The sequence below is a fragment of the Bufo bufo genome, chromosome 1 (assembly GCF_905171765.1).
Source record: "Bufo bufo chromosome 1, aBufBuf1.1, whole genome shotgun sequence".
NCBI lineage: Eukaryota > Metazoa > Chordata > Amphibia > Anura > Bufonidae > Bufo > Bufo bufo.
In genome coordinates this window covers 524145631-524168023 of record NC_053389.1, presented here as the reverse complement: position 1 = coordinate 524168023, position 22393 = coordinate 524145631, and the positions used below count along the sequence as shown (strand labels likewise).

At 41.6% G+C, this 22393-nt stretch overlaps 1 protein-coding gene across 1 annotated transcript in view; it reads left to right on the top strand.

Moving 5' to 3' along the window:
* Positions 1-22393, top strand: part of AASS (aminoadipate-semialdehyde synthase) — a 77021-nt gene that overhangs the window by 27783 nt on the left and 26845 nt on the right. The window contains exons 4-16 of the mRNA XM_040411649.1: positions 2543-2627; positions 3007-3074; positions 4356-4502; positions 5479-5557; positions 5631-5758; positions 5883-6031; positions 7832-7954; positions 8029-8140; positions 12019-12078; positions 12178-12245; positions 14173-14294; positions 20629-20758; positions 21375-21485. Of these exons, the coding sequence (XP_040267583.1) occupies positions 2543-2627; positions 3007-3074; positions 4356-4502; positions 5479-5557; positions 5631-5758; positions 5883-6031; positions 7832-7954; positions 8029-8140; positions 12019-12078; positions 12178-12245; positions 14173-14294; positions 20629-20758; positions 21375-21485 (1382 nt within the window). The remainder of the gene's footprint in view (positions 1-2542; positions 2628-3006; positions 3075-4355; positions 4503-5478; positions 5558-5630; positions 5759-5882; positions 6032-7831; positions 7955-8028; positions 8141-12018; positions 12079-12177; positions 12246-14172; positions 14295-20628; positions 20759-21374; positions 21486-22393) is intronic.

Sequence of the window (22393 nt, the reverse complement as noted above, 5' to 3'; positions counted from 1 at the left end):
TTCCTACAGCTAAACTTTTTATCAGCTAGATTTCAGCGTCATAATCCCTGATGAGCAGAGAGGAGCTTTTCAGCTCAGTGTTTTGGAGTAACTTGTCCTGCTGTGTGATTAGGACAGGTTTTGAGTGTACTGATAAGATGGCAGTCATTTTATTTATCCTAATAATTGCTCCCCAGACAAAACAAGCCATTATAACTAATGAAAGGTATTTGGGAATATATCTATAATTAAGTAATATTTAAGTATTTTCATTTTCTTAATTCCTGGAGAACCCCTTTAAGATTATGTTCCTCACATGCTCTCTTGAGAAAACTGCTCCATTAAAAAATAAAGTTCATTTAAAGGCTATGTACACATTTGGAGGCAATTTTTGTTTGATAGCATTTTACTCATTTTTGGCTAAAAATCATATTTTCAATTTTCCTTTACTAAAAAATATTCAGCCATTCTGTTATAAAGGGTTAAAGGGGTTGTCCGGGTTCAGAGCTGAACCTGGACATTCCCATATTCTCACCCAGACAGCCCCTATGATGTTATGCTCCGATGCTCTTCATTGCCAGGCGCAGGATCGCGCAGGGCAAGGACTTTTTTCCAATAAAACACTGCCGGGCAGAGGCTTCCGCCCAGCATTGTGTTCGGTGACGTCGCCGCCTCTGATGTGCTGGTTTTAGTGCTGCCCTAGCCGTTTTACAGGCTAGGGCAGCGCTAAAGCCCGCCCATCAGTTCCGGTAACGTCACCGGGCTCCCTGCTGGGCAGAAGCCTCTGCGTGACAGCCCTAAGGAGAGCCCGGTACGTCACCAGATCTCCTGAAAATGCCTTTGCCCTGTGCGATTCGGCGTAGGGCAAAGAAGGGCATCAGAGCATGTCAGGGGGGCTGGCTTGGTTGAAAATATGGATATGTCCGGGTTCAGCTCTGAACCTGGATAACGCCATTTAAGAAAATGAAAATACTTAAATATTACTTTATTATAAATATATTCCCAAATACCTTTTCATTAGTTTTTAGTTTTTTTTTTTTAGGGAGCAATCATTAGGAGAGATAAAATGGCCGTCGTCTAATTAGTACACACAAAACCTGTCCTAATCACACAGCAGGACAAGTTACTTCACAACACTGAGCTATAGTCTGTCCTCTCTGTACTTCACGTCTCCTCGTGATCTGCATTACTACAGATATTCAGCAAACTTTCTTATCTGTATTCGGCATCATAATCCCTGACAAGTAGGAAAGAGCTGTCTCAGCTTCCTCTATCTCAATGTTGTGAAGTAACTTGTCCTGCTGTGTGATTAGGACAGGTTTTGTGTGTACTAATAGGGCTGCGGCCATTTTGTTTCTGCAAATGATTGTTCCCTAAACAAACAAACAAAGTGAGCCATTTAAACTAATGAAAGGTATCTGGGAATATATTTATAAAAAAGTAATATTTAAGTATTTTCATTTTCTAAATTCCTCGAGAGAACCCCTATAATTCCCGGAGAACCCCTTTTAAAGAGGACCTTTCATGTTTTTTTTTTTTTGTTTAATTAAACACCTTTCCTTGCGGCGTACTGATGTGCTGGTTTTAGTGCTGCCCTAGCCGTTTTACAGGCTAGGGCAGCGCTAAAGCCCGCCCATCAGTGCCGGTGACGTCACCGGGCTCGCTGCTGGACAGAAGCCTCTGCCTGGCAGCCCTAAGGAGAGCCTGGTACATCACCAGATCTTCTAAAAATGCCTTTGCCCTGTGCGATTCGGCTGATGCTGCCACCCTGCCTGTTTTTTTTTTTTTTTTTTTTTTTTTTTAAATATCGCTCTTACGCCCCGCTGTGTCCCCCTGCAGTTTTCCAGCTCAGTATGTTAATCCTGAGCATCGGTACAGGGAGGAGGAGACGCCATGGTTTCTCAATGGGCGTCTCCTTCTCTCTGGCTGTTCCGTGATCCGATCACAGCGGAGAGTGTCACAGCCAGGGAGAAGGTGAGCTTTTTTTCTCCCTGGCTGTGGGGTACCCCGCAAGGAAAGGTATTTAATAAAACAAAAAAAAAAAAAACATGAAAGGTCCTTTTTAAAGCTCAATCCTTATCTTGCTGAAAAGAATGTGGCTTAAATAAGTATTTATGACATCTTAGTAGTTTAGAGATGAGGGTTATTAGATGACGGCACAAAGTGAAAGTACTAGTCACACAAAAAAACTGTTAATGAGTGTTTATAATGTCTGAGACCAGAGATAAGGAGCCCGTCAGCTCCCCAGAAGATAGAAAAGACAGAAAATCCACAGGCTGCTACTACAGCATTTCAGCTATGTACAGAAAAAAGGATTCCATATTTTTAATAAAAATGATTTTTAGCTTAAAATACGTACAATGCAATAATAAAAAGAAATTGCCCCCAAAGGTGTACATAGTTTGTAAAGGGGTTGTGCAGTGGGATGACCTTGATGATCATATAGTTCCCCAAATAACAAACTAAAAACTGCTATTGTTCCGTTTTTTGGCTTTTGCATGTCATTTTTATTTTACTTTTACGTATATGACTTTTATGTATTTTTTATTTTTTTCCCTCAAAGGAAATTCGACTTATTGATTATGAAAAAATGGTAGATCATAAAGGAATGCGAGTTGTGGCCTTTGGACAATGGGCTGGAGTAGCAGGTACATATCCTAATTTTGTAGATGCATAAATCCATAAATCTCACATCTTACAAGGACGCACTCTTTGACTGGTATCTATAGAAATATACAGCCATATTGAGCCAGTTGAAATAAATATATACATGGAGTTGAACAGCTGCAGACTTGCGTAAACAATATGGCTGCACTGGTGTTCTGTTCTAATCATGTAACATACAGATGGCCATGCAATTACCTTTTCCTTAGGCTCTGATGCCATCAATTCATCTGTGAATGACCTGCGTTGTGCATCCAGGTGTGCACTGTCACAGCACAGGGAAGAGGTGATCACATGGATCTGCTGTCCCAAGAATGGACTGTCTGCAAAAATAACCTGATCTTAGTCAATTAATTTATGCAGGAATGATCAACATGCTGCATGGCTTGGGCCTGAGATTTCTTGCACTGGGACATCACACTCCTTTCATGGTAAGTTATGCATGTGTAAACTGTACAGTTATAATTGCAGTTAGCATAATAATATCCAAATTAAAGGGAACCTGTCACCTAAAAAATGCCTCCCAAACCGCCAGCATTACCTTAAAGTAGCCAGCAGTATGTTCCTAAAGATCCTTTTCTTCCTCCGGCCAGATGCACCAAAATCTTGAAAACCGAACTTACATAGCACGTGAAGGGGATTAAACAGCAGAGTTTGAAGTCAAGGGGGCAGCGGCCTCCTCGCTTCAAGTCAAGCTAAGCCCGTCCTACCTTCACTGTGATTGACATCCTGCTGTGAGGCTGGGATCGCGCAAGTCTCGCGCATGCGCGGTGCGTTCCTTGTCACTGCGCGATCCCGTCTCCCGCACTCAGCCGGCCGCTTTCCCCTCTCTGCGCATGCGCCGGGCTTTTCCATCGTGCGCACGTGCCCGGTGCATGCGCAAAGGGAGGAAAGCGGCCGGCTGAGTGCGGGAGACGGGATCGCGCAGTGACAAAGAACGCACTGCACATGCCCGAGACTTGCACGATCCCAGCCTCACAGCAGGATGTCAATCACCGTGAAGGGAGGAAGGGTAAGGGGCGGGCTTAGCTTGACTTGAAGCGAGGAGGCCGCTGCCCCCTTGACTTCAAATTCTGCTGTTACATAGCGCGTGCAAGGGATTAAAGTTCGGTTTTCAAGATTTTGGTGCATCTGGCTGGAGGAAGAAAAAGATCTTTAGGAACATACTGCTGGCTGCTTTAAGGTAATGCTGGTGGTTTGGGGGCGTTTTTTAGGTGACAGGTTCCCTTTAAAGAAGCATTCCCAAATTTTTTATTCCCTGACCAGTTAGAAAGGTACATCATGTAAACTGTAGTTAAGGTAATCTTCTTACCACAGACTCTATTTGAAAGTTATAACCTCCCTTCTGCTTCTCAGCTCTGCACTCTGACTCTCCAAATAGCACAGCATCTTATGTGTGAACAGTAAGCCAGTTTCTCTATGTATTCCTATGAGAGCCTCAATGTCAGTCTCATAGAAATGAATGGAGACCTGACTGACTGGTGCTGGTCACATGACACAGCTGAGTATCAGAAGGGAGGTTATAACTCACAAATATAGTCACTGGTAAGATGATTACCTTCACTACAGTTTAAATCATGTACCTTTCTAACAGGTCAGAGACTAAAAAAATGTGTGTGAGTGCTTCTTAATTTTTACCCCAAGTATGCTTTCCTTTGAAGTGATTCCTGCAGTTCTTTATGCTGTTTTTAATGAAGGAAATGTGTTTGCAGCACATAGGTATGGCTCATAACTACCGCAACAGCAGCCATGCTGTCCAGGCTGTGAGGGATGCGGGATATGAAATAGCTCTCGGCTTGATGCCAAAATCTATCGGACCTCTAACCTTTGTGTTTACTGGGACAGGCAATGTTTCAAAGGTAAGTGAACCGAAGTTTATCTCTTTCACTGCTAAAAATATACAGTATGTAATTTGCCCCGCCTTTACTGTGACTAGAGTTTAAGGGACAGATCTCAGATCTTGGTATCATATTGAAGCCTGGTATCTTAGCTTTCATATGATGACACTTGCAGGGAAGCTGGAACTGACATCTATAACACAGAACAGTCTGTTACCGTCACCTCTTTACCTCTGCAGCCTTCTAGTGACTTGGCTAGTGACATGTACACTTTTCTTCATTTTATTATCCCCCCCCCCCCCCCTTACCAAACCGCGAGGACATGTGTTCATGTATAGGGATCATGACTTATAATATTTCAGCCATAGTTAACAAATAAGGCCATGTTCACGTCACCATTTTGTTTTCCGATCTTCTAATGCGTTAACACATCATTAAAAGAAATAAATCCTTTATTTTGAGCATCCATTGTGCTCATTTTGCATCTGTTCTTGTCAGTTGCATCAGAATTCCGCTATCTGCGTGAAGGACTTTTTCTCCCATTTAAAATAACGGATATCTGATGGAAGTGACAAAAATGGATGCAAAATAAGCACAATGGATGGTCAAAATAAAGGATCCATTTTTTCTGTTCTTCTGACTGATCAGAAGAAGAGAAATCAAAATGGTGATGTGAAAGTGGCCTTACTTTAACTATCTGGATCTTTGAGCTTTTTGGTCTATTCTGTTCTGGTGATTATGTGCATATACACAGCTAGGCTGTATTAAAGTGTATGGTCTGAACTGCAATGCCACACACAAACTGTGGGCAGGTGTGGCACTGTTTCTGGAAGCAATAAGCCATTTTTTTTCTAATCCTAGAAATCCTCTTTAGGATACAATGTGAATGTCGATTATTGTCCAGTCATTTGTAGTGTACCTAAAGGTCTAGATTCAGCTGAGCACCCTTATTCAAAGAGGATTTTTGTCATTAATGTGTTTTTCTTTTGTAAATTAGGGAGCTCAGGAAATATTTAATGAATTGCCCTGCGAGTTTGTTGAACTTCATGAGATGCAAGAAGTTTCCAAGACTGGAGGTAATAGACTGTCCATCTCTTAGTTTGATCATTTAATCGCCTACCACCAAGTTACTTTTCACCTTTCTTGTAGATCTCAGGAAAGTATATGGAACTGTGTTAAGTCGTCATCACCATCTTGTAAGAAAAACGGATGGAGTTTATGACCCAGTAGAATATGACAAGAATCCAGAACTTTATACATCAAGGTTTAATACCGATGTAGGATTTTTTACTTTCTATGTTTTTTTTTTTGTTCTAAATCCAGTTAATTATTTTCCAGTCTCTATGGCATGACAGCCTTTTTCATGGCCTTTTTTATTACTTGTGTTATTTTTCCAAAAAGATTGCACCTTACACCACTTGCTTGATTAATGGAATATATTGGGATCCACATACCCCCCGTTTGCTCAACAGACAGGATGCGCAAAGGCTGCTAGCTCCTGTTAAGTCGTCTGCAATTGTCACCGAAGGATGTCCAAAACTACCTCACAAGTAAGCACCGCGTCTGGATTTATTGCTGTTTGGATATCATGTAGCCATCTTTAGGGCTATATTATCTGAAGTGATTAAAGGGTTGGATAATTTATATTACTAGCTGTACTTGTGCTGGGAATAGCACATGCATGCAGCCAGTAATGAGCATAATGAAACCTTTGGCGCCAATGTCTAATTTATATTTGCATGCAAGTCTGCTCACCTGCTTCTGGGTGCTTTCCTCTGAACATGGCCACGGGTGAAGGGTCCTGTCCATCAGTGGCTTCCATTTACTTACACTGGGGACGGACTGGGAATGCGCTAGATCCACTGTCTGTCCTCAGTATAAGCGAGTGGAGGCCGTGGCGCCGATGGTTTAAAGGGATTATTCAGGAATTTGGTATTGATGGCCATCAATATCAGATCAGCGGGAGGAGGGGGGGTCTGACTCCCAGCACCCCAGCTGTTTGAAGGGGAGCTCCTGTGAGCGCCGTGGTCTGTACATCCCCGTACATTGTATAGTAGCTGTGCTTGGTATTGCTCTCAGCCCTATTCAGTTGAATGGGCAGTGCTCAGGAAGGGCCTAGGAAGAGGCTCAAGCACCCACGGAGGTTCCTATTTCACAAGGAAAATGTAAAAGAATTGTATTACAAATATTCATTGTATATCTTTTAGGTACACTTTTCTTTTTGTTATTATTTGCACTTTGTTTCAAGTACTAAAAGTCTTGTAGTAAAATTTACAGGAGCAAATCATCCTGGTGGTATTGCTGTAAAGAGGGTGCAGAATGTGAAAGATTACGTTTACTTGTAGCCAGGGAAATCGCTGGAAGAAATAAAATAGAAGGAAATCTGTCTATACTATAAGCCAGATACAGATAAAGATAACTTCTAGTTAAAGTGGATGTCACCTCTGCAATGCCCTGCCTGTCCACCACAGACACTCTGATGGTGCCCTCTAATCTGTGTTTACAAGTACCCAGCACATTACTGCTGCAGCCACTGACTTCATGGCTACCATCGCTGCAGTAGAAGGGCACATAACTGCTGAGGCCACAATATGGCCATTTGGGACTAGGTGTATGATTAGTGAAGTTGTGTGTTTATTATATGACCATAATATTCAGAATTTGGTTAACCCCTTTAAGTGAGAAGTTGGTACAGAAAACATGTCTTTTTAGGTGCCAAATGTATGTCTGTGTTTGATTATTTCCTTTCTTTGTAGCCTCCCTTGTAGCAGTTCTTCTTCCACTTCCTGTAAAAACTGGTGTATTAGGTTTTTGGGGACTACCACAAAGGCCTCTTGCACACCAACTTTTTTTTTTTCCGTTTGCGTTCAGTTTTTTTTGCGTTCCGTATACGGAACCATTCATTTCAATGGATCCGCAAAAAAAAACCCCGGAAGGTATGCCTTCCGTTTCCGTATTTCCGTTCCGTTTAAAGATAGAACATGTCCTATTATTGTCCGCATAACGGACAAGGATAGTACTGTTCTATCAGGGACCAGCTGTTCTGTTCTGCAAAAAACTAAATACACGCGGACGTCATCCGTATTTTTTGCGGATCTGTTTTTTTGCGGACTGCAAAATACTGAAAAAGCCATACGGTCGTGTGCAAGAGGCCTAAATCTCATGTTATGTTATAGTGTATAAAGTGGTAGACATTACCCAGCATGCCCTCTTCCCAGTGTGGTCCCATTTTGATTGGATCACACACAAGTAGCCCAGTCTATCGGAGAGAGGCACATTTCAAGCTGCAGTTTTTTTGGTTTGTCATGGACAGGTCATGTATGTGCATCAATTTAATTGTATTTCTCCAGACTTCTAGCCATTGGGGACATCTCTGCAGACACTGGGGGATCCATAGAGTTCATGACTGAATGTACAACAATTGATACGCCATTTTGCATGTATGATGCTAACCAACATATCATTCATGACAGGTAAGCCATTTCATTATTTTCACATATGAAACTGGTTAATTACTTGTGGAATAAACGTGGACTCTATTTTGTAGTGTCGAAGGAAATGGGATCCTGATGTGCTCCATCGATAATTTGCCTGCGCAGCTTCCAATTGAAGCAACTGAGTACTTTGGAGACATGTTGTTCCCATACATTGAAGAGATGGTTAGTGTATGAAGGATTCTATTTGATGTATTTGTAGTCCTTTTTTTTATTTCAATGTGACAGGTTTCCTTTAACAAGCTTTCATCGTCTTGTTTAAAAATGGACTTCATTAGAAATAATGAAGGAATGGCACAACATGGACTCATAAGAATAGATGCTCCAGAATTGTTGTTACATGGGGAATGCAGGTAGTTTCACAAACAGACATGTCTGGAGAGGTCCTTTTTAAGTCTAGGAAATTAGGCAGTCGCACGGAAGATTCCTGGACAGACCAAAAGCTAGATAATCTGTGGTTATTTGAACCCATGCTATAGCAAACCTTGTGTGCTGTAGAAAATCACAAATGTGACCTGTCACCAGGAGACTATATTACAAGGGGTCTCTTAGACAAAATAGGTAACACAGTTTTATACACATTTACAATGGATCTTCACTCAGCTCTCAGACACCGGCTACTTATGGGAGTGAATTAGGGCCATTGTGTTTGTGTCTTGCTTTAGTTCAGTACTGCTAGGGTACTTCATTAGCTCTTTGTGTGCATCTGTTTGACTAATGTGTTAATTTTCCCTTCTATATATTCTGAGTTGTGTCTCCTGACCCTGGTTATTCAACAAATTCTGTTTGGGTATGTTCAGATTATGTTTGCTTGTTCTTTGTTGGTGCTTACTGTATACTGTATCTGTCTGCCTGGTCTTTCCAGATTGTGTTAAGGGTCTGTCTGTGTCTGAATTCTGACCTTGTTCTGTCCGCTACTACCATGTGTCTGTTCAGGGCCGGTGCAAGGATTTTTGCCAACACAAGCCAAGCTACATTTTGCCCCCCCCATGTCAGATTTCACCCCCTCAATGTCACATTTCTCCCCCTCAATGTCACATCACCCCCTCATTTTTACATCACCCCCTTCGTGAAATTCCCCCCCCATGTCACATTTCTCCCCCTCCATCGGGATTTATTTAAAGAGGACCTTTCATGGGTCCAAACATTGTAGGATAACTATCTGTATATGTAGCATGCCACTCCATGCGCCCGCTGTGGCCCCTGGTAGTCTCCAGCGCTGTATGATAATTACTACTATCGGAGCAGTGGGGAGGAGACCTCAGCTTCTCTCCTGGGCATTCCTTCTCACTGGCTGTGACCCTCTGAGCTGTGATTAGACAGCACTACAGCCAGGGAGAAGGAGACGCCCAGGGAGAGAAGCTGATGTCTCCTCCCTGTTGCGAAGTTAGTAGTAATTAGCATACGGCGCGGGAGACAGTAACTGGGGCCACAGCGGGCGAACGGAGCGGCGCTCAGGAATAATAGTAAGTGCAGGGAGCTCCCTGGGCGCTGCGCTACATATACAGATATAAAAAAAAATGTTTTATTTTTCTGCCCCCCTTGACTCTGCGTCTCTGCGCCCTGAGGCAGCTGCTTGGTCTGCCTTATTATAGCGCCAGGCCTGTGTCTGTTCTGTGTCCCTCACCTTGTCTTGTTGAGTCTGTGGTTGCCTTGGTCTTGTATATACTCAACCAGCCTATTGAGTACTGCACTAGTGTTTCTGACCTCTGTGTGTCAGCTGCCAACTACATTGCGACTATTCCAAGAGGTTGCTTCTCTGCAGCAAAGTCTAGATCACTGTATAGGGGTTAAAGGGTGAAAACTATGAGACCGCTGGGATAACGCTCTCAGGACTAGATCTAAATCAAACTGGTTAGTTGACAAAGTGGTTCCATAACCATTATCCGTAACACACCCACTTACTAACAATCACTTATAACAACTGCCACATAAACTCAAGTCACAAAGAGGAAAGGTATAAATGTGTAAATTACAATTTTTACCAAACCATTTGCCACAGAAATGTATAATATTTTCTCCGCTTCTCCTGCTATATAACATTCTGCCTGCAGACCACACTGCATTTAGTGGTGACAGGTTGTCTTTACATGAAGTAATGCCATGCGGCATAACTCCCTTGTAATAAAAACATCTATTAATAAAAAAAATTGACCACAATATAACATGTCATGAAAATAAGATTAAAGCAGGAGTGTGAACAAAAAAAGAGGGAGGGGAACACCAGTCAAACCCAGTACCCAGCATAGAACAGCCTGCTGAAGTTCTGTGGATCCGGCATTGCAGGGTCCTGCCCCACCACAGATTCAGCTGCTGCCCAACAAATATGCCAGGAATCGGCCTAACCAAAATATTAATTATAGCTCATCGAAAAGACTTTGGAGAGGGAATTTATCAAGTCCTACACTCTTGAGGTCACTTGTGCAAAATTCTTGTGACTTTTTGCATTTTTTAAGTTTTTGCAGTTTTGAAAAGATGTAAAAGTGGGTGTAGTTATTTATGTTAATGAGTTTAAGTCCAGATTTATAACAGGGACTTTTAAAAAGTTGCAAAAAAAAGTCCCAAAGCCACTTCAGTAGGGAGTTATTTATGGGTCAGCTTTTTGTAATAACACCTGCTCGCTGCTTTCTGTTGTCACTTGATTTTTTTTATTTTAGCACAAGGCTGCATAACAAAATGTGAAAATGTGAAAGGATCTGTAGGGTTTCTGAAAGCACTGTAATTGGCATATGGTGAATTGCCGAATTGCATTCAATAATATGTTATCCCATGGAGAACAAAAAAAAAAAACCTTACTCGGCTCTGTAGGCAGAAATGTAAAAAAGTTATTGGTGTCAGAATATAGGGGTTGCAAACTATAGAGATTTTTATTGTATATTATTAAAATGTAACAAAAATTAAAAAAAATTTGGTATCTTTGTAATTGTACTGGTCATGTCATTTTTACTGCACAGCAACCTTTGTAAAAATGAAACCCATGAAACAATGACACAATTGCATTTTTTCCTGTTCCATCCATTAATATACATTGTGTGGAATATTAAATGGTGCCATTAGAAAATACAACCTGTCCCGCAAAAAACAAGCCCTCATAAGGCTATGTGAACAGAAACTGGTTGGTTCGGAAAGAGGTTATAGAGGTTGTCTAAGTGGCAGTAAATGTAATAGGGTAAAAAAACTAAACTAAACACTTCTCACTCTTAAATCTCTAAATGTCAGTTAGTCCCCCTCCAGTCTTTGTTTACATCCTGGCACTTACCATACTTGCCTGAGTCAATACTGAGGGCAGTGATCAGCTGCAGCAATCCTGTGTCAGTACAAAATGTCAACTCTTAAAGGGGTTATCCAGGTACAGATTGATGACCTATCCTCTGGAGTTTTGGCACCCTTGCCAAACGGCTGTTTCGGGGCGCGCCTGCACCTACCAGAGCTCCGGTGAGCTCTGCGGGCTCCCGACAGCTTTCCAAGGGCAGTGTCGTACATTGTATAGCGGCTGTGCTTGCTATTGCAGCTCAGCCCTATTGACTTGAATGGGGCTGAGCTACAACTGGGCCATGTGACCGATGTATAGTGACGCCACATGGCCTAGCAAGAGGTCGCAGCGCTCACGGAGCGCCAGGCCTTTTTCCAACAACTGATTGGTGGGGGCCCTGGCAGAGGTATGGTGGGGGCCCTGATATTGATGACCTATGCTTTTTTATTTTCTTGCATTAAGCTAATAGAAGTTTTTTTAACTTTCAGAAACCCCTTTAACTATGCCACTTAATTATACATTTTAATACAATAAAATGTAAAAAACAAATATTGAACTCTGATATCTGAATATTTGATGCTAGAGGAATTTTTAATTCATAGCCTTCGGTGATTAATTTTTTCTAATACTCTCTGCACAGTGCTCATCATTCAGTCAGCAGTGGTCTAATGTCTGGATGATTTACTGTAGCTCTTCTGCATTCTGTTATAGTTTTGATTGTGTTTTTGCTTTGAAAGTGACCAAAACCAGTGTCTTACGTCTTGTGTATATGTGTTTTCTCCCTCTTCAGCTGATGTCCGATGCTGAAAGATCAGTTGATCAGGAAAAATATTCTCCTGTTGTTCGAGATGTAAGTCTTCATACCATTCTGTCTAATCATCCATAAAGCTTTACTTCGAATATGTATGAATTGATTTTTTTTTTTCTTGTATGTTTTGTTTAAACCCAGGCAGTGATTGCAAGCAACGGTTCCTTGACTCCTAAGTACAAATACATACAGAAGCTCAGGGAGAGCAGGTACATTAATTTACTTCTGTTAGGGCTCGTTTACACGAACGTTTGAAGACCGTGCCCGTGCTGTGGACGGCAAATTGCGTTCCGCAAAAATATGGAGCAAGTTCTATCTTTTTGCGGTGCAGAAGGACGGAATGGAACCCCAGAAAGCACTCCGTAGTGCTTCCGTAGCGTTCCTTTCTGTTCTTCCGTTCCGCATCTCCGGATTTGCGGACCCATTGAAATGAATAGGTCCGCATCCGTGATGCAGAATGGCCACGTAACGGTGCCCGTGTATTGCAGATTCACAAATGCGGTCCGCAATACTTTAACGGGCAGCACACGTTCGTATGAACGAGCCCTTACTCTGTTATTGTGCTTTATAATTCACGACCTGCGTACAATACACATGGGAAAACTATGATCTTCTGCTGACTACTACTTGTTCTATAATTTGCAGGGTTCTATAACTGAGGATCAGTGCATGTTCCTACATTTTCTTAATGGAAAAGTAAAATGTGTACTTTCTGGTCTTTGCTATTTATTTTAAAGAGGACCATTCATTATTATTATTTTTTTGTTTCGATAAATACCTTTCCTTGCGGGGTACCCCCAGCTGATGCTGCCACCCTGCCTGTTTGTTTTTTTTCTGTGGAAACCCGGGGTCCTCCAGCCTCAACTCTGCCCACCTCCGTTCTCCTTGTAGGTCCGGGTCCCAGAGATGGGACCCGCACCTATCAGATAATGGAGGCATATCTTTAAGATGAATGGGACTGATTGTGACACATTTCCTTTTTGTCACAAAAAATTTCATCTGCCAGTTAAAACCAGATAGTAAAACAAATCCTTTTTTGCTAATCTGATTTTATTTTCTGATTGCATATTTTTTTAAATTCTATTTTCTGAACATGATTATGGGGGCAGCATTTACAAAGCATTAAAAAATGTGCTTTATGGCAACCCCATGTCCATAGACAGAATGGGCAGAAGGGGACTTAACTTCTATGGGAGAGTTTTCTAGGCATGCTCTGTGACCTGTACAGAGGTCACTGTACAAGGATGGAATATATAAGCTTTGACAATCACCTTTCGTGAATGATGGATCCTGTCTTATCTATACACAGAGGTGATATCTCCTTATCCTAACAGGCAGGTTTAGAATGGCAGATAGGTAGGTAACTGCAGTAAAGTGATCTGTACAGACCAGGAAGTGGCGCCTATTATTAGGGTTAGTGGCCAGTGCGAAAACTGCAGGAATTTGTTTTTTGTTTAAATAAACATATTGACATGGAAAATGTAAAATTAACATCTTAACAATTCTTAAAAAATATGTTAAACATAAAAACGTGATTTAAACAGTAGGTTATTTTCTGATGACAGATTTCCTTTAAAGCAGGTGAACCAGTTTATATACAAGTCCTATTTGAATTCCAGATTCCTCACCTTAGGGTTACCTTATGTGATATGTTAAACCATCCAGAGAATTCCATTTCCAACTTGTTGTTGGTTACTATTCTAATGCTGGATTACCACGGCCCAATTTTCAGCCCATTATCAGGAACGGGCGGTCGTTCAAACGCTCCTTCACAATAATCTGTCTGTGTAAAGGCGCCACAGATCACCTGATGAGTGAGAGACTTGCTGGCTCATCCTGTGAAATGATCTTTGCTGCGGATGCCTCAGTCATTGTTTCTGGGCAGCAGATTGTGCTGTTTAAACAAGGATCTGCTGCCCAGAAGCAATGAATTTGTATGAGGACGGACAATGGCAGTAGCCATTATTCCTTCTCATACAGTGGAGGTGATTGCTGCATGTAAATGCAGCTCTTCACCTCCACTAAGCGTTCCTTCCCGATAATTGTCTGCTCGCTCAATGTAAATGCAGAGTATTACGTTTTCTCAGTTAATGGACCATTCTACATTGACTGATGAGATTATCATTTCATTGCCAGAGAATACGCCCAGTTAATGACTGTAGGAGCCAAGAAGAAGATTCTGGTGCTTGGATCTGGTTATGTTTCTGAACCTGTTATAAGTTATCTTACAAGAGATCCTAATGTTGAAATTACTGCAGGTAATCCAGAGTGTTGTCAACTTTTGAGTTGTCTGACGATCTGTAATAAAATAACTAAAGTGTATTTCCACCTATTGAACAGCATTTTATAATTTACATTAGGGCTGGGTGATTAATCAAATTAATTTGCCCTTTTACAGCCCGCCGATATTAATTTTTTAAAATATTGTCCCTTTTTTTAAAATTTATTTCTGTTCTGTATCAATCCCTGCCGCCCACACTACTGGGCGCCACTCACACAACAGTGGTTCTGCCCTACCTGTGTTGCAGACTGGGAACCGCAAGTCTGCAAAACACAGGCACTGGCTGCATGAACTCTACATGGCAGTGCGGACTTATTGACTTCAGTGGGTCTACAATCCACAAGATGCAACGAGACCTTTCATATCTTTTGCAGCATGGAGACACGGACCTGAAAGCACACAAAGGCTTCTGTGTGTTTCCAGGTCCGTACCTGCATGCCGCAAAAAATAGGACATGTCCTATCTTTCGCCGCATCTTGCAGATCGTGGCCCCATTGAAGTCAGTGGGTCCACACCGCGATGCAGAGTTCACATGACTAGTGCCCGTGTTTTGACCTGCGGTTTGTGGTACGCAACACGTGCACAGCGGCACCACGGCTTTGTGAATGGGGCCTTAATGCTGCTGTGGGCTGCAGGGACGGAGATCTGGCCTACCTCTTCTATTGTACTCCTCCTCCACAGCAGCGTGACGTGCCGCATGTGGGGAGGAGGCAGAGCTATTTATGCTGCAGTGGCGAGATCTGGAATGAAGCCTGTAGGAGCAGCAGCTGAGGCATGCCTGTGTCAGATTGCTGCTGCAATTATCCCCGGGGGTTGGGGGAAGGCAAGGGGAAGCTCTGAACGCTGGAGCCTGCTCTGTGTTTTGTGTAGACAGACTTCAGCTTCAGTTAGTCAGATTGACATCTCTTCTCACAGAGCCTAAACTTCTCTTCTCACAGAGCCTAAACTTCTCCCTGCCATCTTCTGTACCCCTTTTCATGTCATTTACATTGTGCCACCCTCCTCTCCCCGCCCAAAGAGTACCTTTGCCTTCCCTGCCACTTTAATTCTCTCCCTGCTTCTCTCCCCTTGCAGTCAGTGGTGCATACACAGTGGATACCCCTTCTGTTTACAGTGCACCCCACTATATACAGGATAACCCCCTGTACGCAGTGCACCTCTGACAGAAAAAATAAAATAAGTTATTGCCAGAAAAAACGTAATTACGATTATAATGGAGAGAATTTTTTTTGCCATATATTTTACCCATCCCTAGTTTAGATACAAATATATAATTTACTTAACACGTTGAGGAACTTTTAAAAACAGATTGGTTTTCAAATCTTGTATGGAGTTACAGCCTCATAAGGAGTGCTCATCAAGCACAAAAAGCCATGCCTAAACAATTTTGTGCAAATAATTTGTGGCACAAACATTATAAAGCATATGACTGTGACATGCCTGCCCCCAGCCCTCCCACTTGCTAAGAGCCAGCAGTGCCCATGCACATCACTGCCTCTAAGCAACCACTAGTCCTTCCTCTGTCTGCGGATCTAGCATGGTTTCCCCCCCCCCAGTTAGGGGGCCGCATCCAGAACAAATCTTCCTCCTTCAGGCCACAGACCCCTTCGGTCATCTGAGCGAAACGTTGGGACTCTTTCATGGCCTTTTAAGTCAATTGTAAGTTCTGAATAAAAGGAATGTACAAAATGATGTGAATATGCACATTATGAATTAAAGCATCACTTGAAAGGGATTTTTGGTGTGCCATAGATTTCCTTATAGATGTTGGATTGACTATTGTCCTCTAGGAGCACACACTATTGAAGGATGTGCACATCTCATCCTTTCCAGTACCCCCACAGTTAGAGACTGTGCTACAAAGCCTGTGTTTATCTCAATGTGGCCCTGAGCAACCAGCACCATGTGGGAAGTGCCGCAATCATGCCACAAAAAAGTAATGCTCACCCAATTGCTCTACTTTGCCCCACTGCTTACCAATCCTTCAAATCAATACAGGGAGTGCAGAATTATTAGGCAAGTTGTATTTTTGAGGATTCATTTTATTATTGAACAACAACCATGTTCTCAATGAACCCAAAAAACTCATTAATATCAAAGCTGAATATTTTTGGAAGTAGTTTTTAGTTTGTTTTTAGTTTTAGCTATTTTAGGGGGATATCTGTGTGTGCAGGTGACTATTACTGTGCATAATTATTAGGCAACTTAACAAAAAACAAATATATACCCATTTCAATTATTTATTTTTACCAGTGAAACCAATATAACATCTCAACATTCACAAACATATATTTCTGACATTCAAAAACAAAACAAAAACAAATCAGTGACCAATATAGCCACCTTTCTTTGCAAGGACACTCAAAAGCCTGCCATCCATGGATTCTGTCAGTGTTTTGATCTGTTCACCATCAACATTGCGTGCAGCAGCAACCACAGCCTCCCAGACACTGTTCAGAGAGGTGTACTGTTTTCCCTCCTTGTAAATCTCACATTTGATGATGGACCACAGGTTCTCAATGGGGTTCAGATCAGGTGAACAAGGAGGCCATGTCATTAGATTTTCTTCTTTATACCCTTTCTTGCCAGCCACGCTGTGGAGTACTTGGACGCGTGTGATGGAGCATTGTCCTGCATGAAAATCATGTTTTTCTTGAAGGATGCAGACTTCTTCCTGTACCACTGCTTGAAGAAGGTGTCTTCCAGAAACTGGCAGTAGGACTGGGAGTTGAGCTTGACTCCATCCTCAACCCGAAAAGGCCCCACAAGCTCATCTTTGATGATACCAGCCCAAACCAGTACTCCACCTCCACCTTGCTGGCGTCTGAGTCGGACTGGAGCTCTCTGCCCTTTACCAATCCAGCCACGGGCCGATCAATCTGGCCCATCAAGACTCACTCTCATTTCATCAGTCCATAAAACCTTAGAAAAATTAGTCTTGAGATATTTCTTGGCCCAGTCTTGACGTTTCAGCTTGTGTGTCTTGTTCAGTGGTGGTCGTCTTTCAGCCTTTCTTACCTTGGCCATGTCTCTGAGTATTGCACACCTTGTGCTTTTGGGCACTCCAGTGATGTTGCAGCTCTGAAATATGGCCAAACTGGTGGCAAGTGGCATCTTGGCAGCTGCACGCTTGACTTTTCTCAGTTCATGGGCAGTTATTTTGCGCCTTGGTTTTTCCACACGCTTCTTGCGACCCTGTTGACTATTTTGAATGAAACGCTTGATTGTTCGATGATCACGCTTCAGAAGCTTTGCAATTTTAAGAGTGCTGCATCCCTCTGCAAGATATCTCACTATTTTTGACTTTTCTGAGCCTGTCAAGTCCTTCTTTTGACCCATTTTGCCAAAGGAAAGGAAGTTGCCTAATAATTATGCACACCTAATATAGGGTGTTGATGTCATTAGACCACACCCCTTCTCATTACAGAGATGCACATCACCTAATATGCTTAATTGGTAGTAGGCTTTCGAGCCTATACAGCTTAGAGTAAGACAACATGCATAAAGAGGATGATGTGGTCAAAATACTCATTTGCCTAATAATTCTGCACGCAGTGTACTTGTAACTAGGGATGAGCAAATCGATTTCGATTTGCATAAAACTTTGTTGTAATACTGTACGGAGTGGGAGCCGAACCAAACCCGAGTTCAGTATCAAGGTTTTTTACAGTAATAATTAATTCACTAAGTTATTACACGAAGTCTCGTGAGACCTCGCGAAGTAATAACTTAAGCTCATCAGAGCCAATACATTTTATTATTGTACAGAGCTCCAGCTCCGTACAGTATTACAACAAAGTTTTTTGGACCGCTTGTGAGAGCCCATGATGGATCTCACAAACGGAAAACCAAAACACTAGTGTGAAAGTAGCCTAAGACTATGAACACTTTCATGGGCAAAAATAATTGCATTCTAAAATAATTTTTTCATTTGGTGGTATTTATTAAGCATTTTAAACAGTTAAAGCCTTTCCTTTCAGTAATAAAAACGAAACAAATAAGCCTCAAAAACCATTATTACACAGCCCTCTCTAATTCAACAACCACCTATACCAAAACCCTATAACAGGGGGAAAAATAAGCAGGACTTAAGTTTTTTATTCTTTATGGCAGCATATATAAATAATTATGTAGACCTAAATCATGTAAAATGGGGACAAAACATCTAGATATGTAGCAATGTCGACAAATGCCCTACTGAGTATAGATCCCAAAGCACCCATATAGCCCCCACAAAAGATGGAAATACATGTATATAACACAAAGGTACGTAAGCCTGTACCAATCAAAATATTAGGAAATAATGATATCAGATCTACATAGCAAACCTAATACTACAGAGGGGATGAAGTAACATACCCACGCAAAGTATTAACCATCCCTAAGTCGCTGTAGGACCAGGAGAAACACATGGGGAAAAAAATAAAAATAACTATAACAAAAACGGAGGTCAGGACAATAACCAACCTGTAGACATGTTTGAGAGAGCGTGGGAAGGGGTCCAAGAACACACCTCGACACGCATTTTGCCTTTGCTTCGTCAGGTTTCCTTTCAGTGAATCTGCAGACTATTTGCCTCCTGTTCTGGGGAACTGATTTGACAGCTGTATATGTATCCCTTAGCTCTGAACTCCTGACAGCTCATAAATACTCATTATAGCTAAACCTATAAGAATATGCCCCAGCCCCCCCCCCCCCCCCCCCCCCCCCCAAAGTTATTTATTGCCTTTTAAATTTCTACTCTCTGTTCTCAGTTGTACACAGGGGCTATCTTTTCCGAGACTGACAGCTATCTATGTATACACACTTTCACAGGAAGTGCTATCAATCACTGGTAAAGATGACCCCCCCATGTACAATTGGGGTCAGAAAGAGCAAAGATGCAAAGGAGTCCTAATCCATAGTTAGTACTAGCCTGTGAACAGAAGATCTTTTAGATAGTACTTACCCGTCCCTTGCTCTGCTGATGCTGCGCTGACATTGGCTGTGGGCTTTTACTCCCAGGTCCCAACTAGATGTGGCCGCTTCATTACCTGTTCAGTTGTATTTACTATTATGCTGCTGAACAGGAAAAAAGTGGCTACATCTGTTCAAGTCCCGGGAGGAAGAGCCAGCAGCCTGTTTTAGCGCAGCAGAGACAGTGGCATCACGGGAGCGAGGAACGGGTAAGTATTATCTAAAAGATTTTCCTTCCACAGTTACCAATCAAGGATTAGCTCAAATGGCCAGAGGACCCACTTTAAATTAGAAAAAAAATCTGAATCTGCTCTATAACCTGCTGCCTGCAGATTACACTGCATTTCATAGTGACAGGTTCTTATTAAACAGATCAAAACCGCTGTCCAACTGCAGTACACCAACCTCTCCACACTCTTCTTTACACCACCGGCAACCAAGCCCTGCTTTAGGACAAACCTTAGGTTTCACTACTGTTTTTCCAACAAAGTAAGAATACTCCTCTTAGCATTTTTAAGGTGTGTTTTTAGCCAAGGGGCCGGGGAGTATAAAAGAAGACACCGGACAGCTTTTCTTTTCCTGTCTATAACCTTTTTTATTTTTCTGTTGATTAAACCACATGAGAGCTTGTTTTCTGCAGGGTGATATGTATTTTTAGAGACACCATTTTGGGGTACATGTAACTTACTGACTTTTATTTACATTTTTTGGTTGTTAATGGGAGGGGAAAAAAGCAGCCCTGCCATTGTTTTTTGCACTTTATGTATTAATGCGTTATAGACTATTACTTTGACAGGTTGTCTATTAGGCTGTGTCTGTTTCACAGTCTAATAGCCATACAGTCATGTCAGGCCTGGGTGCCTTTGTTATGTCCCTGGCTGTCAGGGCATGCATCAGCACCCTGCTATTGCTTTCACCTTCTCCTTCTGTCTGACTGCCTTGGATAATCTGTGGCATCTAGGGAGTTGAGCAGACAGCATTGGAGTTATGCCCGACTTGTGCTCCAACAGTGATCCGGATTGCTGTATCAGTGAAGCCTGTGAGGGCTGCACCTGTACATGCTGTTGTTAGATAGGAAGTACACATGCACCAGAGTTAACAGTCACAGTCCTAACTAATTAACTAGATGTGATAACTCGCCAAGTGTGACTGTTAATTCTGCTACATCTGTACAGATGCGTTCCAGCAGTATTCGGCATGCAGATCCTATGGCCAAGCCACGCTGTGTACAGGCACCCTTTAATACATGTATTGCTAATATGTGATTGATTTATTAGGCCATGCAACAAGATGTTTTGAGTCCATTGAATGTATTGTTGGACTGGAAGTGATTGAGTTTATATTTGTTTTTCCAGTGTCCATGGTTAAAGATCAAGTGGGTCATTTATCAAAGAAGTATAACCACACAACCCCGCTCGAGTTGGACGTCTTCAAGAATGAAGAGAAGTTGTCCTCTTTAATGAAGAACCATCAACTTGTTGTCAGGTTAATGCAGCCATTTTCACATTGTAAACAATAATTGGTTTCCTGAAATGTTATAACCCCCTGCATGTACTATATGGTCAAAAGTATGTGGAAGCCTGTCCAATTTATTGAATTCATGGGTTTCAGCCACGCGCATTGGCAAGAAGTGCATATAAAATAAAGCACAAAGCCATGCAATCTCCGTAGACAAACATTGGTAGTAGTAAGAATTAAACAGAAAAGCTCAAGGACTGTAAAGATGGCATTGTCATGGCATGCCACCTTTTCACAAATCAATTTGTGTAATTTCTGCTAGATCTGTAAGTGCTAGACTTAAGAAGAGGAAGCGTATTTGAGTAACAACTGCTCAGCCGAGAAGTGGGTTGATATAGTCAAACACGCATGGTTTTGGAATGGGATGTCTAGCAAGCACATGTAAAGATACAATTCCTGGTAATAAGTTGTTCATTTCACTGGTATAACTCGGTACTTATTACTCAGTCCTAAGCTTGCAGCAGCATGACTGTGTACATTACTAAAAAAATACTTTGAAAATCCCTTCTAATAATTATTTATCCATCGGAACTATTCAACAGTGCAATTTTGTCACTTACTCTTGTGTATTTTTTGTATTTAGTTTACTGCCTTATTCTATGCATCCGTTAGTGGCGAAGAAATGCATTAAGAATAAGGTGAACCTGGTAACTGCTAGCTATTTAACACCCTCCATGAGAGAACTTCGGCAAAGGTATAATATGGTGCTTTTTAGTCATAATTGAGTTATTTTAAATTAACACATTTGCAAAAAAAAATTTTTAGAACTGCTCCCTCAGATGGTCCATGTGTTGTTCATAGGCTTGATATTTCTACAAAGATGACTTTTTAGCATTAGGAATATGATTCTATATGGACCATATAGTTTTTAAAATAAAACTTTCATCATGTTGATTTTCTAGGCTAGAAAAGTGCATTTGTTTTGTCATTTGAAGGTTTTTCTCATGTTGTATTTTCCTTGCGTTGCCTACCTCGTCAGTAGGTAAGTAGCTACATTTGTGCTTAGAACAGTGCTTACTGCCTCATTTGTTCTGGCATAGTGATACATACCTCTCTTTTGGCGGGACGGTCCCTATTTGTGACCCAAGTCCCTCTTTGCTCCTTAAATGTCCCTCTTTTTCATCTGAGGTACAGTTTTGCATTGTTACATTTACAATATTGATCCAGAATGTGTCTCCCTGGTTCCTATCTATATAATAAAGCCGAGCTTGCATATAATTTAGTAGTTTGATGTAATTTTGATTTTAGAAATCTTTATATTCAGATCATTTTTGCGCTTTTTGTGTAAAAACAAAAAAAAACCACATATATTTGGACACTGACACAAATTTTGTTTTTTATTACTTGTTTACTAAAACATATTCAAGTTATAGTTATATAATGGACATGGACATAAAGTCCAGACTTTTAGCTTTCATTTGAGGGTATCCACATAAAAATTGGATGAAGGGTGTAGGAGTTTCAGTTCCTTCATTATTTTATTCTCAATTAAGCACATAAAAGGCCTGGAGTTGTTTTGAGGTGTGGTGCTTGCATTTTGAATATTTTGCTGAGGAGTAAACATGCGGTCAAAGGAGCTCTCCATGCAGGTGAAACAAGCCA